The 19,966-nt window shown below is 37.5% G+C and overlaps 1 protein-coding gene across 3 annotated transcripts in view; it reads right to left on the bottom strand.

The window, feature by feature from the left end:
• The window catches only part of DHX9 (DExH-box helicase 9), a 46,320-nt gene extending 26,807 nt beyond the window's left edge, over positions 1-19,513 (bottom strand). The window contains exons 1-12 of one of the 3 annotated variants that reach the window (XM_019737280.2): positions 19,371-19,513; positions 16,673-16,805; positions 15,904-16,044; positions 8,813-8,927; positions 7,689-7,801; positions 6,544-6,692; positions 3,826-3,872; positions 1,904-2,040; positions 1,498-1,587; positions 1,211-1,372; positions 992-1,069; positions 255-446 (exon numbers count right to left, since the gene is read on the bottom strand). In XM_019737280.2, the coding sequence (XP_019592839.2) occupies positions 255-446; positions 992-1,069; positions 1,211-1,372; positions 1,498-1,587; positions 1,904-2,040; positions 3,826-3,872; positions 6,544-6,692; positions 7,689-7,801; positions 8,813-8,927; positions 15,904-16,044; positions 16,673-16,783 (1,335 nt within the window). In that variant the 5' untranslated portion in view covers positions 16,784-16,805; positions 19,371-19,513. Of the gene's footprint in view, positions 1-254; positions 447-991; positions 1,070-1,210; positions 1,373-1,497; positions 1,588-1,903; positions 2,041-3,825; positions 3,873-5,017; positions 5,148-6,543; positions 6,693-7,595; positions 7,802-8,812; positions 8,928-15,903; positions 16,045-16,672; positions 16,806-19,370 lie in introns of those variants that run through there. The other 2 variants (XM_019737204.2, XM_019737354.2) reach the window with 2 other exon arrangements.
• Positions 19,514-19,966: the final 453 nt, after the last annotated feature.

Raw genomic sequence — 19,966 nt, 5'->3', positions numbered from 1 at the left:
CAGAGAAAACAATCCCCACATGGTTCAGTTTAGCTTATCAGTGAAGGACACTGGAGATTAGAACAAGACTTAATTTCTTTTTATGTTTTGTTTTTAAATTTTAGGGGGCCTAATGCTCTACCGCTTTCAGAACCTTCTGTGGCTACAAAGGAGGAGCTGATCAAAGAATTAGGAATAGTCTGGCCCCTAGGTATTTCCACCTTCAAACTCTATCTACACCAGACACACACCTAGCAAGTTGGCTTACGACTTACCTGAGTTACCACAATATTACACTCTGCGGCTCGGTCATTCTGGATAAAGTCATCTAGAATAAACTGGGGAACTTGTGTAGTTTTACCACATCCAGTCGCGCCTCGGATAATGACAACTGAATTGTTACTAATTGCTTCCAGGATCTCACTTTCAAATTTCTTCACAGGTAGTGAATCTCTCTCCTGAAAGATCTGTATTAGAAAAATTACACTTCAGTCAGATTTCTACCAACATATACATTAGAAGGAATTGTCTTAATGCTAAAACAAATTTGCCATCTCTATAAAAACTTATTACTTTCCACTGGCTTAGTATCCAAAACATACTTTTTCATAAAAGAATACATACATTTGTATCTCTAATAGAATTGTCCCTTCTCACTAAATTTCTGAAGTATCTATCTAGTGGCCTTGTCCACACCTTAATTTTCCCCCCTTCTCCCTGAACATTGCATCTACATGTCCTTTCTTTTGACGTTTCAATGTTGTTTTTTAAAGAAAAGAAACCCCTGGAAAACATCAAAAAGAGTTACTACCCCAAATATCACTACTGCAGGTAACTAATAATCCCAGGCCCTTCACTCACAACTACTACCCTTAGTGGTAACTAAGGTCAGCAGTTTGGTAAACACCTTTGATGTTCCTCCCTAGAAAGGGCAAAATACATTATTCACTGTCCTTTTGCCCATATCTAGAATGTTCTGAAGATCTGGGCACTACATACTTCACAGACTTACAGCTTGCAAATCCTGATCCTGATCCAACTGGTACATTAATTCATTCTTGAGGTCCATGCTTATTTGTTCTGGAGTAGCCTGTACAATGGGAAGGCGACAGTCAAACAAAAGCACATAACTCATCTTCAAACTGAATCTGTTTTTTATCCAGACAGCCTAATGAAATATACTCAAAAGTGAAATACAAGAGTCTGATCTCAAAAACAATGTTGCACTCACATAAGCCAGGGGCCCCTCATCAATGTTGCTGCTAGTCCAAGGATTCCAGTTGGATTGAGGCGGTGACCAAGGAACTACACCCATTTGGGTTTTTCGCTGAGATGGCTCAAAGTGAGCCAGTTTGCCAAGGTTGAGTACAACAGGCACAGAAGGATCATCAGGCTATTAAAAAAACAAAAAACAAACAAACAAAAAAAGAAAAACAAAATAACCACCAATACCAGTTGCTTGCTTGTCTGACTAGAGAATTTCTATACAAAGGTGAACTTAAATAACTGTATGCTTACTGGGGGCCGGATTTCAAGATTGAGCTCATGAACGGTGTTTTGCAGCTGATTCTCTAGATCTTGAGAGAGGTTAACTTTGTAAGGCTCCATCTAGAGAAAAATGATGACCCATGAAAATCATGTAACATACATATAAGCACTAGTCTAATCTACTATTGCAGGGTTAAGTGTATGTGGTCGACACTATAATATTTAAGCCAACAATTAGTTCCCTTCCGTGAAAGAATTACTCAATGATTACTACCCGCTGTAAACACAGCAATCAGCCAGATACAGATGATTAGTAGGGCCATTTCCATTTCTTAAGGTAATACTCCTAGAACCACAAATTATTCTTTAGCCAAATACTAAATAGCTACATTGAATTTTATGATATCTCTCTGGGCTACTAAGTCTAAAGACTCACCGTCTCTCCTTCTTTCTTCTTCGTAAGTCCAGAGTAAGCTTCAATCACTCCAAGATGGTAGAGTTGTCTGATAAGTGACAGGGCACAGGACTGTGCTGCCAGTTTTTTATTTGATCCATGCTCACGTGCAAATATCCCTATAATTTAAGGTCAGGATTACCAAAAACAGAAGAATAACTCATCTAAGTAAAGAAACACCTTATTTCATAAGCAACTAGGGGTTTAGGTACAAAAGCCACCCTAAAATCAGAGTAAATCCTGGGTTCTATGTTCTTTTTCATTCTAATTGCTAACCAAAAGCAATTCCATATTAGCGTATCAACTAAGTAACCATCTTGATTATAGGCTGATACTAACACACAAATCATCACTATAAAAGCAAATAACGTATTTCAACAAAAGTTGCATTAACATCCTTTGAGATTAAAATGGGGAAGAAAACAGTTTAACTTCTGAAAAGCAAAAGGTCAAAAGGCAAAATAATCAAAAGAATACAAATCAGTCCAAAGCGGTCATGCAGACCAGGGAGTAGTATTCTTCTTCTACAAAAAGTCAGATAATACATTATTTTAGGCTTTGTAGATCCAACTACTCAACTATTCACAACCACTTGTATTCAACTCTGCCTTTAAAGCTTGAAACCACCTAGAGACAATACTTAACTAGGGTTTGACAAACTACAGACCCAGGAATGAAGAATGGCTTTTATGTTGTTAGAGTTGTACAAATACGACAAAAATAAGTGTTATATATGTGACCCATAAAGCTTAAAATATTTATGATCTGGCCCTTTACAGACGTTTGCTATCCCAACATAAACAAATGAGTGTAGCTGTGTTCCAATAAAACTTTTTAAGACAGATAGTGGGTTGTATTTGGTCAGAGAGCTGTAGTTTGCTGAGCCCTACACATTAGACTGAAGCTAGCAGTTGCTCGTACTTAAAGAAAAAGCTAATAGAAAGTTTCCTCTCTCCTTCCTTCAATATCTTCAGTTTTAGGAGAGATGACATAAAGCAAGAAGGGGCACGCACAGACAGCTTCGTGCCTAACTAGGCCATTTAGTCTAATTCTGATGGTCAGGTCAATGGGCTCACAGAAGTTGGACTGTCTTTATCCTCTTCCCTTAATATCCTACCCCCTCAAAATGACTTATTTTTAAAGCCTAGGATAAAAAATTCAACATCATCTCCTGATGATTCATTCAAAAGTTTCATTCTATAAGGAAAGTCCTTCATATACGAAATTTAAAACATTAGTTTTACTGCAGAATTCTCAAACTGGAAAGAACCTTAGGGCATTTCTCTCAATCAGCAGATAACTGAATCCCAGTGATACAAGGTGTGATTTATTCAAAGTCACAAAACCTGTTAGTGACAAAACCAGGTACACAGAGCTAGTTGATTATCATTTAAGCACAATACATTATCTGCTGTAAACTTACTAAGAATAAGGAATACATGTGTATCTTTGCCTTCTTACTTCCTGAATAACCCCATTCTAGTCTGTTTCCTCAGGATAACTTTCTCACCTTTTCTTCTTGACTGTATGGCCTTTGGGTTACATACATTCACCTTTAATCCTATCATCCAATTGACTCCTTTCTAAATTTCACCTAGCTAGTTTTACTTAAACTGAAAGAATGCCTTTATGGAGAAAGATTAAAAAAAAAGTTTTCAAGTTCCTTACTACCATCTCCTTACCCATTGAAATATAACACTAGCATGATCTTTTTTTCACAGGCAAACTGGGAAAATAGGCTCTCTACTTCATATAATTACTAATATTCTAAAATATCCTAGATGCTACCTATATCATATACTCTTTCAATTAACAAAGCTTATATGCATACGTGGCTCAATACTCTAATGTGAATGTTACTCCACTGAACAAGGCTCAAGAGCACGGGAAGCAGTAACACTTACTTCTGCCCAGCTGCTTGATATAAATGGTCATTTCTGCAATAAAGCTCCTGTAACAACACATACAAACAAGGTTAGGAATTTCACTGTTAGAAATTACTAAATCTAGGACTCCCAAATCAGGCAGGCTTTCCAACTTCTTAGGCAAATCACAACAAAAGAAAACATTGCAAACATTTACTTCTGCTCAATCCTAGAACAAATGAAATATGTAAACTCTAAATAATGTACAAATGGCACAAGACTGCTATAACCAAAGCTGATGAGCGAATTTTTCATGGAAAGAAAATGTCAGGGTTTTAGATTCTATATTTACTTAATCTTATTCCAAAGGTTGTACTCTGAATAGTTAGAGCACATTCACTAAAAGGAATTTTCCACTTAGCTTAGAGCCAAGAAATGAAATAGGACCAAAGCTCTTTAAATGATACCGTGTTTCCCAAAAATAAGACCTAGCCAGAACATCAGCTCTAATGCATCTTTTGGAGCAAAAATTAATATAAGACCCGGTCTTACTTTGATGTAAGTCTTAAATCAAAATAAGACCAGGTATAATATAATATACCGGTTTTCATTTCATATCATATCATATCATATCATACTGGGTCTTATATAAGAGAGGGAAAAGGAAAGAAAATATACTGGGCTTTATATAACATAAGACCAGGTCTTATATTAAGTTTTGCTCCAAAGGACGCATTAGAGCTGATGGTCCAGCTAGGTCTTATTTTTGGGGAAACACAGTAGTTGTGATTATTTTAAGATTCTTTTGCATGGGCCACCCACTAATGACTTCAGTCTGTTAAGATAAGCTAAATTATATGCATGCACGCACACACATATGCATGGACATATGAACACTGCATATATGAGTGGCTCCTGAGGCAGGGGTATCTGCCTACAGTTGGAAGCTGCCCTTGAAAAAAGAAATTTAGCTTATTTATATCACATTGACTTAAATCAGGTCCTGGAGAACAAAGCATTTTTGAAAATTATAGCTAAAATTGCTAGCAGATTGTAGGGAATGATTGAGGTTTTAACAAGAGAATAACTACCGTTTGACAATTATGCTTTCTGATCCTTGCATTGCTCAGGTACATTCTAACCTTGACTTTGTGCTGTGAATAAAAGGTTAGATGAGGCTTAAGGAAAAAAACAAATGTTAGACTCCTTCCTATATCTCTTGTGAACTGACCTTCAGGCACAGCGGCTTCAGGGGTCAAAGGCCACTGACTTTCAGGGGAACAACATCCACCCTTTCCTTAATGACACTGATGCCAGTATGTTTCTCAGCCAGGCTTAAAGTCAATCTCATTCTCCTCCACCTGGGGGAACAGCGACACCAGAAATCAGTTTACAATCGTTTCCCATGTGATTGCTTAGTTCAGCCTAAGCAGCAGCACATGTCTGTATGAACGAGACCTCTGGTGTTGCTGTCTGTTGTGCCTTTAAATAAAGGACGTTCAAGGAGCCAGGCGGTCCTGCAGCTCCCCCCCCAAACTGTCTCAGCCTCCCTGATTATCATCACATCCTGAATTCTTCAACTCCTTGTATCAGACGTCAGTACAATACTGACACCACAAAACATTTACAACAACTAGCTGCAGACACACTTCCGTTATCTGTCTGTTCTTAGTCACCCGGTGCTACTGAGCCCAATCAGTTCAGAAGGACATAATATGAAAGGAAAATCACCAACCACTGCATCTTTCCTTTACACTCACAGAGGATTTTAAAGTCTGACATCAGAACTACATATTTGAGAATTCAGGATTCAACCAAACGGTGGGAAGGAGGGGGAACATGCTCTGAATGATCAATTTGACCAGTGTCAGTTTTATTTTAGTAATAATTATTTTAAGGTTGCCAGATGCACCCAAGGGAGAATACTTTGATATTCAAGGAAAATATTTTAAACATATTTTAAACAATTTCATATAAGGACAGCAAATTGAATCATCCAGGTTTCCATTATAACCTTCCCTCCCTTCCAATAAAAATACAGTGCCCCCAGAAGAGTCTAATCCATCTGAGCTTTCCTGGGAGTAATAATTACTACACCCTGGAATGCTCTCAGGAAGAACAGCAAGCAGGCTGAGAAACATACTGTCACTGTTACAACAACCTCCCTGTATGTTCAGTTTTATAAATTTAACAGAATAAAAGTAGACTAATTTAACTCACGAAGACTGAGGCTGTTCAGCTTTACAATAACCCTCAAAACTTCAACAACAGTGTTCTTGAGAGCTGGCAACTTTCAAAGCTGGAGGGAAATTTGGATTTAGATGTAATGCAATCTACCCCCGAGACTCTAAAACTTAAGTGTCTAACTTGACCCATTAAAGAAATAATCATTACAACTGCCTCTAACAATACTGCAGTGAATAAACTCATCACTTCTGGCAGATTTTTAAGGCAATTATGGACAAACCACCACGTGTGGCTGTGATTTTTGCCTTTCATATTTAAATGAGGCCCTTAAAAGTCCAGCAACACAAACAGATTTTTGCAAAACAACTTCACCAGCTAAAATCATACATAAGTGCAAATCATGATAAACTGCACATTAACAAATCAATGACAATTATTCTTGAGCAAAGTAATATATCTGCTTCTTACAACTCAAAGCTAATTCACAAACTGAACCAGATACATACAAAAATAGAACAATGAATATCCAAAACAACCCTAACTTACTATCAAAGAATGAAACAAGCAAACCTGTTGTGATCAGGACCCACTTGGGTGTACTTATATTCTCCTTGGATCTTTTCTTTTTGGAAATATTGGTTCAGACGAGCCTTAGCATTTTCCAATGTCCAATTTCCATGAAGCCCAGCATTTAAATCCACTTCTTCTGATTCTAGAGTCTGTTGAAGCAATGAAAATTGTTTGGCTGCGCTAATTTTAGTTATGAATGTTTAAGGCACAGAAATTTCTAACAATGCCTTCTTTGTAACCCCCTTTATAATGCAAAAGCTCCTTTTAGTAATTTCTAATCCTAGTCAAAATTGAGCTGGAATTAGTTTATATTGTATCTGATGGCCCTATTGTATAAACAAGGTATTAGTTAAGGTACTGTATTTAAATTGTTCCTAAGAAACATTTGACAATTTTTTTTTTGGTGCTGGTTTTACTTTAAATATAGTAAGTAGGAAAATAAGTTGTCTTATCAAGGCATATTTACAATGAGTGCTCTCAAAATGAAATTTACTGAGGTAACTATATTTCCTACAAAGTAAAGGAGACCTTTTATTACAATTAGGAAAAAAACATCATTTTATATCATAAGCAATTCTAATGATCAGATTTAATGGGTAGCTTAGGTTTATGGTGTCATTTATGAACAAGTTGTCTCAAAACACCACTTAGGGGTGGCCAGATGGCTCAGCTGGTTAGAGCAGGAGCCCTGAACAACAGGGTTGCTGGTTCAATTCCCACATGGGCCCGTGAGCTGCGCTCTCCACAATTAAGAGTGAAGAAAAAGAGCTGCTGCTCAGCTGACCTGCTGGAGGGGCGGCTGAATGGCTCGGTTGGTTAGAGCGCGAGCTCTCAACAACAAGGTTGCCAGTTCAATTGCCGCATGGGATGGTGGGCTGCGTCCCCTGCAACTAAGACTGAAAACAGCAACTGGACTTGGAGCTGAGCTGCACCCTCCACAACTAGATTGAAGGACAATGAGTTGGAGCTGATGGGCCCTGGAAAAACACACTTTTCCCCAATATTCCCCAATAGAAAAATTAAAAAAAAAAATAACCACTTAAAAGAATCACCAAATTATCAAGTTGCAAATATCTTAAATCTTGCTGTGCACTAAGTCTTAGATCACATTCCCGAGATGTAACACAGGGTGATGACAGCCTCACCGCTTGTACTTCTTGTTCCTCCTTTCTTGAGTAATAATCCTTCAAGTTGGCTCCTCGATCCCAGGTAGGCCCAGGAGCACCACCACAAGAGGCCCCAACTCCAGAATTATTTTCTATTAAGGAAAAGAAAATGATTGTTTTCTTGATGAATCATATTGTAGAAAGATCCTGAATATTTTAAAGAATATTCCTAATTTAGCTTTTGGCATTCCATAATTAGAAATCCGAGGTGTCATTTATTTGGAAAGAGCCTGACATCTCCATGACTTGCCTGAAAAGTGTTAATTTTAAGTGTTACTTACGAGACTGTTAATGCTAACTCCAAGGCAGGTATGCAGGGGAAGCTACCAGTAATGATCATAAATGACTTATAATCCAGCATACATTCTCAATGTAGCTTTGTTTTTCAAGTTGTTACATATATAATAACTGATTAAATGATAAAACTGTTTCTTCACTAAATATGATCCTGGAAGAAAGCTGTCTGCTAGTGCTGGTGATGAAAATAAGAAGCTGAAAAGGTGTAAGAAAGTGATGAATCCTGATAAAAAAGCAGAGTAACTAAAGAGTTAATACTGACTGATCATTAACTCCACTACGTTTATTACGTGCTTAAAAAAAAAAAAACAACACTCCTCACAATCCTAAGCAGTAAATATTCCTGTTATTCTCATTCCATAAATACTGGATTTGAGACTTAAGTTGACCACATATCCTGATTAATCTACCCTACAGTGGACATACCAATAAAAGCTTAGGTAATACATAGAATTCAGCAATGGCTGGGATCCATAAGGTAAACAAGCAAGCCTACAATGTATTTGGTTGTAGTAAGTTAGAAACAAGACAGGGCAAGAAATAAGACCCTTTAAACCAAAAGGTCTAGCCTGTGCAAATCTACTCAGAGATCAGGAATTAGTAAAAGCTAATGACAGCAAAGAATTAAACTATACACTTTATAAGAAGAATTACATGAGCTGGTGGTATTTGCAAATTTATGAGGGCCTTGGGATCGCTCTCAACATTAAGAGTTTACTGTCGTTATTTTTTATCCAAGCAAGAGAAGTGATGACCAAGCAACACCGCACATAATTTATCCTCAGGCACATGTTCAAGTCCCTTACCTGTCTTGAGAGCCAGATGTGGAGGAAGAGGTCCCCCCCGGGTTGCTGGGAAACCTTCACCAGTAGCTGCTGTGGTGTCAGTTGTATCGGTAAGTGGGGGCAAAAGGAGTGCTTCCTTCAAGTGAAAAAGTCAAGGCAGTATCAGCAATTTCGCCTTCACAGGGACTAGTCAATTCTTTGATACTTAAAAGTGCTGTCCTTCCTCTCCCGATAATATTAACATCTGTGTTTTCACTGATTATAAAACTATTAAATTCTCATTTCAGGCAGAAAAAGATACAAGTAGTAAATATTACTCATAATTCTCCATCTAGAGAGTTTATATATAAATATGTACACAAATATAATTTTTCCATAAAAAGTAGAATCAGTTTATGCTGTATAGTTAATTTACTTTTTCCACTTAGTATCTTAATAAATACATTCAACATTCAATTAGTATTTTTTAGGAAGGAGCCTTCTACATGGCAGACATTGTTCTGGGTACTGAGGATAAAACATGTCTGTACTCACAGCGATATTCAAATAGCTATATTCTAATTCTGTATTCATACAGAGCTAGACAATAATACAAGTCAAGTATGATACAATACTATAGAGAAAAAAAAGCAAAAAAGAAAAATAGGGACTGTGAGAGATCACTATTTAAATAAAGCAAACAGGGAAAGCCACATTCCTGAGGTGACATTTGAGAAAAGATATGAAGCACAACTGAGGAGCCAACCAAGAGGGTATCTAGGAGGTTTCCAGAGAGGAAACATAAAGTTCCAAGACAAATGCAAAATACTTTATACATGTTTTCTACTTCTTTAAATATGGATCTACATGAATTTTAATGACTTACTACTCCACTGTATGGATGTACTTATACATAAAGTATTAGGTTGGTGCAAAAGTAATTGCGCTTTAAAGGTTAAAAAGAACTGCAAAAACCGCAATTATTTTTGCACCAACCTATAGCAATGATTTGAAAGGACTTCTGATGGAGGTGAAAGAAAAGTGCCAAAGCAGGACTGCAACTGAACATCAAGAAGACAAAAATCATGACTACAGAAGAAATACACAACTTGAACATGGACAACCAAGAAAAGGAAACTGTTAAAAGATTTTGCTTACCTTGGGGTTCAGTCATCAATTCAAATGAAGACCACAGTCAAGAAATCAAGAGAAGGCAGGAATGGAAGAATTAGGAAAGATCACTAAGAACAACGATGTGTCATTAGAGACGAAGGCTAAGATCACCCACACCCTTGTATTCCCAATTATGTATGGATGTGAAGTTGGACAGTGGAGAAGGCTGACGGGAAACAAACGATTCATCTGAAATACAGTGTCAGGGGAGAGCTCCACGGTTACGCTGGACAGCCAGAAAAACGAACAAGTGGATCCTAGAGCAAATTAAGCCTGAAACATCGCTGGAGGCAAAAGTGACAAAACTGAAGCTGTTCTAACTTCGGGCACAAAAGGAGAAGACAGGGTTCTTTGGAAAAGACAATAAGAATGCTTGGAAAACAGAAGGCAGCAGAAAAAGAGGAAGACCAAATGTGAGATGAGGAATCGACTCCATCAAAGAAGCCATAGGTATGAGTCCAGAGGAGCCGAGCAAGGCTGAGGACAGGACATGGAGATGTCATTCATTCATAGGAGTCGCCAGAAGTCAGAGCTGACTCAACAGCAGCACACACACGAGTTATACGTAACTCAAGCGATACCATGTTGATGGGTATTTAGATTGCAGCCAATCTTAAAAGAAATTATAAAATAACACGGCCATAAACTCTTTGTACTTTGGCTTATTTTCTTTTACAAAAAATTCGTAAAAGTGCAATTCCTGGGTTAAAAGGTACCAACACTTTAAATAGCACCATAATACTCCACAGGATACTGCCCAGCACTACATATATGGATCTGTTTTCCCACATCCTCTCCAAGTCTGGGAATTATAGAAAAATTTTACATCTTTACCAGTATTCATTTTGGATTTGGTTATAGCAACTTATTATTTTAATTTACATTTTCTTTGCCCATTACTCTATCTGGATATTCACTGTTCTCTTTAATTTCTAAGAATTTAACATTTTAGTGCTATTCACTATTTGTCATACAAGTTGTAAAAAATTTGTCCATTTCCTTTTATTAATGCTACTTATTGCCCCAAAAGGTATTTTGCTAGTTTTTTGTAGTCAAATCTAGTTTCTGCCTTGTTCATTCTCCATAAAATGGCCTTTCTGATCCTGAGACATGTTCTGCATTATTTTCTAATGTATTTTGGTGGGGTTTTTTTCCCCATTTTGCAGCTGGTAGTGTGCCAATTTAGTTACTGTAATCTTAAAATAATTAAAATTCTTTATTAATAGGTGGTTGGATTGGCTAATACTTTCCACTTCAATTCTCTTTGGGTATTCTTCAGCAATTATATTTTTGCTAATTAACTTTTTTGTCTAATTTATCAAATAATGTTAAATTTATAGTTTACTCAGGGAGAACTGACTTCCTTATAATGAACTGACTGATATCTTACAATAACACAACTTCCCATCCAGAAACACAATATGGCTCCTACATTTCACCACGTCTTCCATCTGTCTAGACAAATTCTCCATGGATAGCTTGCGTTTCTCCAAGTCTTGCCTAAACATCTTCTCCAGGATGTTTGAACAGCAAATAACCTTGGAAGACAGAGATAATATCGTACTCCGGCGTAGGTGGCAGATTTGTTTCCCAAGAGATTTGGGGACAAGGATGAACCCATGCAAACGTGACGCTAATGCTGCCTGCTATGCCATGAGTAATAACCTCCTTTGTCTCCAACTCAGAAGTCTTGTGTCTTCTGCCGGCATCTATGAAACTGTGGCAGGCTGAATTGTTGGCTGTCAAGTACGTACAGTAAAATCTGACTCTTAAGAGTTCCTGACACTATGCCTCAGTAAAAACCTGTTGCATTGTTCTTACAGGTCGTATAAACTACACATTCTTAGGTTCTTTATAATTATTACTACTACAGTGAATAGGAAAATTTTCCAATTAGCTTTTTAATAGTTACACCTCATTTATTTCTCTTCTTACATTACATATTCCTTTTCTTTTTAGTTACTGCATTACACTGAGTAATAGTAATGACAGTGGACAGTTTGGCCTTGTTGAAATTCCCCTAGGGCAGTGCATCTCAAACTATTTGCAATAAAAAACTGGCTATGAGATTTTTCTCCTAACCCACTAGAAACAATTATTTTTGTAAAATACACCTAAAAATCAATTGCTAGAAATATGAAATACACATACAAAATACAAGCCCAAGTTTTCTATTAGATTCAAAAAAAGTAAGATTCCTGTCACAATACTCTAGGTGTTTCTAAATGCTCACTCATTTTTATACTGACCTCACAAATTGTAACACTTTGAGCAGCTCTGCTTTAGGGCTCATTTTCAGTACAGTGTTTACTATTATTTTTAGATGATACTTTTAGCATGTCAATGAAGCGTTTTTCTATTCCATTTCTTAAGTACTTTATTGGTAATAAGCATTTAATTTTGTGAAATGCTTTTTTAAAAATCTTTATTAAGTTGACCACTGAATAGCTATTTTTCTCTTGTAAAATCATTGCGTGAGGTAGTACGCAAGTTTGATTACAGGGTTCTACCTCAGATGTGCTAGAGATGTCATATAACGTACGGTATTGTGTACCATATTACTTTCCTGAAATAAGAAAAATTCTGAATTCTCAAACCCATCTAATGACATGGATTTTAGTTTTTTGAAAAATTAGACCTGGAATGGACTATTTTATTTATCTTTTACAAAGAGCATTTTAAATTTTTACTTAAAACGTTTACTTTTCTTTTTCCTTTCTAATTCAGCAATTTCTGTTTTTCTTTATTAATTTCTTCCTATTTTATCTGTTCTATTTTCCTGAGCTGAAAGTTATTTGTGCATTCATTTAAAAAATAAAACAAAACTATTTCTTATGTAGTAACAAAAGCATCTGAAGTCCCTTAAATAAATGACTACTCCTGTGGCTCTCTAGTGTTTTTGTTTAGGTTAATTTTTATAAGAGTTTATTTGAGCTAAACTGATGATGTATGCTCCCTGGCCTTCCAAAGTTTTGATATATACTGTCACCTGAACAGTCTGTAACTGCAATTTTTAATTTACATTTAGAACCAAGTGTTCAAACTTCCAAATGTTTAGTACATTGTTTTGGTCCCTCTGTTACTTTCTCACATTATCATTTTAGTGTTGCCAATACATACATCAGCATTTCTAATGCTAAGTGGAGTGGTACACTGTGAACTGATGTTTCTCTTCTGCTTTCTTCCTTAAAGTTTATTCTGATATTAATATTTTTACTACCATTTTATTTTGCCTGATAAAGCTTTATTCATGTCATTATTTTCAGTATTTTTGATTGAAAGATTTCTTTATTGTATTCACATACAAGCAGCGCGTAACAGAAAGGTGCTGGAACTGCATATAGTACAGTATAGCGGAAACACAGAAAGTGAGGGAGAAAAGAGGAAATGCATAGTCAGAGCACTTAATGGAAAAGATCTGAGCATGTTAAAATGATAGCAATAAAAAGACAACAGGGTATTGTTTCTGGTACAGTCAAGAAAGCTCCTACAAGCCTGACCTTTCCATGGATAATATGAACTCTGGAGAAAAAAAATACCAAAGACCCCCAACAACTATCTGTAGGCACTAAAAAGTGAACAAAAGTGCTAACAGATTCTGAAAAGGATTTGAAATGAGAAAGCAAGGAACAGCAAAGGTGTAACATGTTTACTAGGGCTTTTGGCCCCAGGAAAGACTGTGTGAGGCAGCTAAAACTCCAATGGAAAAACCTAGTCTTTCTGACCTAAAGTATCAGAGGATTAAGAGTTTGGTGAAACCAAAGCTGGTAGAAAGTGAGGAGGAAATCCTGGAAAGTAAAGAGGGAGGAAACTCAAATTCTGTGTATAAACCCTGCCCAAATCTCTGGCTAACCCTTGAACTACACATACACAGGACAGACTCCAAACCATTTAGTGAAGGATCAGAAAACTGAAGTGAGATTTGAGTTGTTACTCAAACGTAGTATTTACAGACTGAGTCCAACCAAATTAATTGATTGACAATACAACAAAAGCAATACTCTTTGGAGGAACATTAGTCTCTATAACATAATGTTCGTAAAGCTCAGAATATAATCCAAGTTACTTGACATACAAAGAGGAAAAGGTAATCCAATTTCAACAGAAAATACAATCAACAGAGCCCAACTCTGAGATGACCTAGATGTTAGAATTAGTAGTCAAGGATTTTGAAGCAGATATTATGCTCTATACCCAATGAGATAAAGGAAATTCACCTTCATATTATGAACATATGCTTATAATGAATGAAAAAGCAAGAAATGCCACAAGGGAGAAAAAAGCTGAAAATTCTAGAAATGAAAAAAGGAAATACCTAAAATAAAAAATTCATTGGATGGACGTAAGAGCAAAATGGAATTGACAGAGAGAAAAAGCAGTGAATTTGAAGATAATCAATAGAAATCATCCAATAGAGAGAAAGCAGGAAATAAGAGCCTCAGGGACCTATGGGGTAACATCAAAAGATTTAACATACATGTTAACATAGGAGTCGCAGAAAAAGAAAAAAATGAAGCAGAATATTTGAAGAAATAATAGCCAAAGTTTCCCAAATTTGGCAAAACACATAAATTTAAAGATTCATGAACCTCAGCAAGCCCCAAGCAGGATAAGTATTAGGTTGGTGCAAAAGTAATTGCGGTCTTTGCAATTATTTTTAACCTTTTAAACTGCAATTACTTTTGCACCAACCTAATACAAAAGACAACCATACCTAGTCATATCATAGTCAAACCACAGAAACCAAATGTAAAGAAAAAAATGAAAGCAACCAAAGAAAATAACACATTACATATAGGGGGAAATGATTTTAGTTTGACTTCCCATCAGAAAACAATGGAAGACAATAAAACAATCTCTTAAAGAAGGAAAATGTCACCTCAGAATCCTATTACAGTGAATATATTATTCAAGAAAGAAGGTAAAATTAACATTTTCCTATAAAAGGAAATTAAACAGAATTTGCCTCTGGCAGACCTACACTGCAAGACAAGAGGGGAAGACGCATAACATGTGGAGCAAATATCAGAGGTTTCAAATATTTGAAAGATATTTGCAATCTTGTTTTCACAGCCAGAAATAATCAATCATCAAGATCATCTAGTCCAGTATCTTCATTTTACAGGTTGGCAAACCAATGTAATTTAAAATCCTATACTTATCTAGAGGTACAATATATTAGAAAGTCTCTTGACTTCTGGGTCAAAGCAATGAAATAAAATACACCGTGTACTTGTATTTTTGCCTTCATAATAAGCAAGGCAGCATACAAAAATTCAGTGAAAGTAAACTGTTAAAATTGGTACAGATATTATTTCTAAAGGTGTTATAAAACTGAATATTTCATTTACATCACCTAAGAGATCTATACTTAAATCATAATGTTAATCTTTTTACAATGTCAACCATCCCTCTATTTTTGTGAAAATTGAAATTTTCATTTTTTAATTAAATGGGAAATAAAGTTTCTTTCTTAAAAACAGTACTAGAGAGGGGTCTTTGTTGCATACTTACATAATTACAATTAAAATAATCATGGTATCAAAACAGGAATATTTCATTGCATTTTCTCTGCTATATATGGAAGTGTCAATGGGAGCAAACATTGTGTCTTAAAATGTTACCGATTTTTATATTCTGTTTAAAATGTTATCTTTGGAAGTACACAGAACACAACAAGCTCTGAAAAATCAGTTTATGAATGAATGAAATACAGAAAACCATAAGAAATACAGATTAAAAGAATTTCCCAAGCCCACAAGTTAGGTACATGATAAAAAAATCAAATTAAATCTTCAGGAACTCATCCCAGTGCTGAGAAAATACGATGCTAAGGTTCACTAGAGAACACATTAATATATTTGAAAACAACACTGAAAAATGATCACCGTGAGTCTCCATACATATTGGGTTAGCACAACCTTATCACACACCTCAAGTGCTTGGCCGTAAGTACTTACCCCACTAGATGGGACTTCTTCACTCTTTACTTCATTTGTTCGAACCAAATAGTTAACAAAGTCTCTGGCAGCGTTACTCTGTGCATCTTTCTTATTGGTAGAGTTGCCCATGCCAATGTAATTATATCCTTCTACTCGAACCTAACAGTAAGGAAAAGGTTACTGAGATCCTAGGTAATTTGGGGGCTTAAAAAATGTGTAATTCAATAGTCCATTAAGGGACAACAGCTAACTATTGGAGATGTACTCCATAAACACACTGAAAATAACCACCTAAGAGAATTCATGGACTGGCTGTCTTATGAAAAAGCTTGAATTGTGTTGTCCAGTAACAAACTAATCCAAAAATAAGAATATTAATTTATATACTCAGATATTCTCATCTCATGTAACAGAATGTTCCACATTAGTATCTTATTTTAACACCCAAGAACAAGCTCTCCATTTGTATTTATTTTAAGCACTCAGACTTAAAGCAATCAAGAACTGCTCTACTTTCTATAGGAATTAGTAAACTTTTCTAATCTGCATACAGGTACTACGGAAACTGAAGAAGACACATGCTCTAATTGGAATAATTTACCTACCAGATTGTTTTAAAAGTAATGCTCACTTAAAAATAATGTATAATGATACAGAATAGCAGTCAAGTTACAACAAAAAACACTATCCAACCTGCAAAGCATTAACATTCCCAAATAGAAAACACTGTTTTTTAAGACCAAAATAAGCCTCAAAAATCACAAACGTAAACTGTATTTTTTAGTACCTCACACATGAATTTCTGCCTGTTTTTGTTCCCCACGGCTCTAATTTCATAATTTGGAGACATCTTCCTTTTGCCACACCAGGCATGCAAAAAATTTTTAATATCACCCATGATTCCAGTGTCTTCTTCAGACCTAAGAAAACAAAAATTAGTTAAAAACACATTATTTATAAGAGTAAACACTGGAAATTACCAAGCTAGAAATAATCAATTGGAATTTACTGAAAATCTAAGTTAAGTACAGGATATTCTATCACACTGCTATTAAAATTGCCTATGAAGAAATTTTAATGATATAATTAGAAAGTCGATAACATGTTCAAGAAAAGGCAGATACAAAAGTACAATTTGAACTACATAAAAAATATATATGCATAAATCAAGCCTGGAAAAGAAATATCCCCCAAAATGGTTATCTTTGGGTAACTACCAGTGACTTTTACCTTTTCTTAAAAAAATTTTATGCAAGGTCTCAGTTTTTACAACAGGCACCTTATGTGTTTTAACTCATTTAATCCTAACAATGGTAGATAACACCATGTAGCAGATATTATTATCGCCTTTTCACAAAGGAAGAAACTAGAGCACTCACAGTTTTCAAGTAACTGTGGAATCCTAAATTCAAACCCAATCTATTTATTATATTAAGAAATGATCATCCATCATTTTGTGTGTATACATCCAATAGTTTCTTCTCATTCTGATTATGTCTCCTAACAGTTCTCAAAATTGTAGTCCAAACACTTTAAGTATTCAATACTTCAACTGAAAACAGTACTCTATTAACTTAAACATTCTGTACGAAACTCTCCTTTAGGCCTTGTTATTTATTAAAATTTGAAGATATTAAGTTTTCTTGAAGTGCAAAACACCATACTTACTTGTTGGCACTCTCACTCAACTCCCAGGTTAATAAAATACCAAAAATTATGAAGACTGTAAGTCCAAAATACGGGTCTAAATTATAAGATATCTGAGACTAAATTTAGAACCAGAGAAAACACGTTAGGAATTTAATTTGCTTTGAAAAGAAACCCCAATACTAACATCAAACTTTTGTCTTCCATTGATGTTTAGTGCATTTTGTTAGCACCTAAATCTAATGTCATCAAACTGGACCCTAGCATAAACCTGTTTATCCTGTAATGACAGACTAACACTGGGGCCATCCTATTGATGGAAAAGCTGTGGAAAACTGAAGATATCAATCTTTAAATTCCACCCCTGAATAATTAAAAAAAAAAAAGAAACAAGCCTTCAGGGTGAATAACATTAAATATGAAGGACTACACTATCAAATTTCTTCCTCCCTAGGTATGTAGTCTCATCTACCTCCATAATATTCAATATCATTTACATGCTAATGATGCCCAAATATATATATTGAAAATTCAGTCCTTTGTCTTTAAGCTCCAAAGTCAAGTTCATCTAAATGCAGCACTAACATACTCTTCGGAATGCTACCTTGGCATCGCAATCAAAACAGAATTTTAAATTTCCTTCCCAAACTTGTTCCTCCTCCCCGAAAGCCCAGTGTTTGCATCTCCCTAAGTGGTACCACCATCCACTAAGTTATTCATGTCACAGCTTGTGCGTCATCCACTCCGAGGTCCTCCGTAGCTATCCGCGTAGATAGAGCCTTTCCTAGGAGCCAGACAGCACCGTTGGAGAAAATCATCTACATGAACTATTTTACTTAATCCTTCCAACAACCATAGAAAGTATTATTATTGTTACCCCTACTTTACAGGTGAGTAAACTGAGAGACTAATTTGCCCTAGAAGACAGAGTCCCTAGAACCGGGAGACGCAGAATGCCAAGCCAGGTGGTCTGACTGCTGATCTACTACGCAATTCTGCCTCCAAAACACGTCTTCTATCCATTCGTTTCTCTCCAGGTCCCCCGCCACCACGACTGCACTCCTGGTGCAGAGCAATGGCGTCCTGACTGAGTCCCCCGTTGCCACTCTGGCCACCCTAAGATCCACTCTTCTCACAGCCCTTCCCATCACACTCCGGTCAATCACATGGCCTTTCAGTTTCTTTCCAATCTCTGCCTTGAAGCCTCACAATTCCCTTGTCCCTCTGCAGTTCTGCTTTGACTCTGCGACTTCACAGCTGAGCCGCACCAATCAGCTCCAAGGTCCATCTCCGAAGCGCCTTCCCTTTCCACCCTCCCTAAAGTAGCTCCCTCTTTACATAGCTTTTCATCGAAACCTGCAGTCGTTTGTTCTCCTATTATCTCCGACCCCCACGACAGCAGCCTCCGTAAGGGAGGGTCAAGGGCTACGCTTCACTTGCTCACAGCCCCATACACAGTGCCTGCAGGGCAGCGCCCAGGATTTGCGGCCTGAATGAATAAATGAAGGGCCCTCGGCGCGGGCGGCGGCACGGCGGGCTCCCCACCAGCCATTCACCCCATTGCTCTGAGCTGAGACAGCGCCACCGTCGCACGCAGGCCGGAGGAGGAAGTGGGGTTTGGCTGCTTCGAAGACAAGACTGGAAATTGCCAGGCGAAAGGTCTGGGGGCCGTGGCACCGCGGGCGTGGCGAGCACGCACCCCTCAATCCGGGACCCCGCACGGCTGCGCGCCCTTTCCCGCACCCCCCACCGCCGCCCGCGCTTCACAACAAAGCCCCGCTGCAGAGCCGCGGGCGCCCACGCCGCGCCAACGGGCAGTAAGGAAGTGTTGTCCCTACCAGCCTCCGCTGCCTGGTGCCCGAGAGCACAAGCCTCTTAGGACCGTCCGTGGCTCCGGCCTTCCTCACACACTCCGGGCAAGCGAGCCTCAACTTGCAAGGAGGCGGCGGCAAAATGGCTTCGACGGCGGCGCCAGGGGGCGTGGCCAGTGCGCGTACGCAGGCGCAGAAAGAGCTTGGGCAGAGGGAGCCCCGAGGGAGGGGCGGGGCCGCGGCTCAGTAGCGGCGCGGAGCGTCCAGTTGCCAGGGAGATCCGCGGCGCCTCGCCTGCCCCGCCCCAGCCCGCTACTTCCGGTAGTGTGCTGGCTGCTTTTGCACATTTTTGGGAGTGGGGGTCTTGTACTGTTTTGATGCAGCAAATTGTTCCGCAACTTTTGTCATAGAGACTCCTAGTAGATGAGGTGCCCTTCGAAGTCAGAACTGGAAATCTTAAGTGCTAGATTTATAGGGTTGTTGTGATGATTCAATGAGATGGCACATGAAGGGCGCTTACTTAGTTCTGTACTCTGCACGGTGTTCAATAGGTGGTGTTGTAGTGATTCAGATACTCTAAATCGGACGTCTCCTGATAAAGAAGTAAGCTCAGTAAAGGCAGG

This window comes from Rhinolophus sinicus, linkage group LG17 (genome assembly GCF_036562045.2).
Source record: "Rhinolophus sinicus isolate RSC01 linkage group LG17, ASM3656204v1, whole genome shotgun sequence".
Classification (NCBI taxonomy): Eukaryota; Metazoa; Chordata; class Mammalia; order Chiroptera; family Rhinolophidae; genus Rhinolophus; species Rhinolophus sinicus.
The sequence above is the reverse complement of the archived record's forward strand: the minus strand, read 5'-3'. Positions and strand labels throughout refer to the sequence as shown.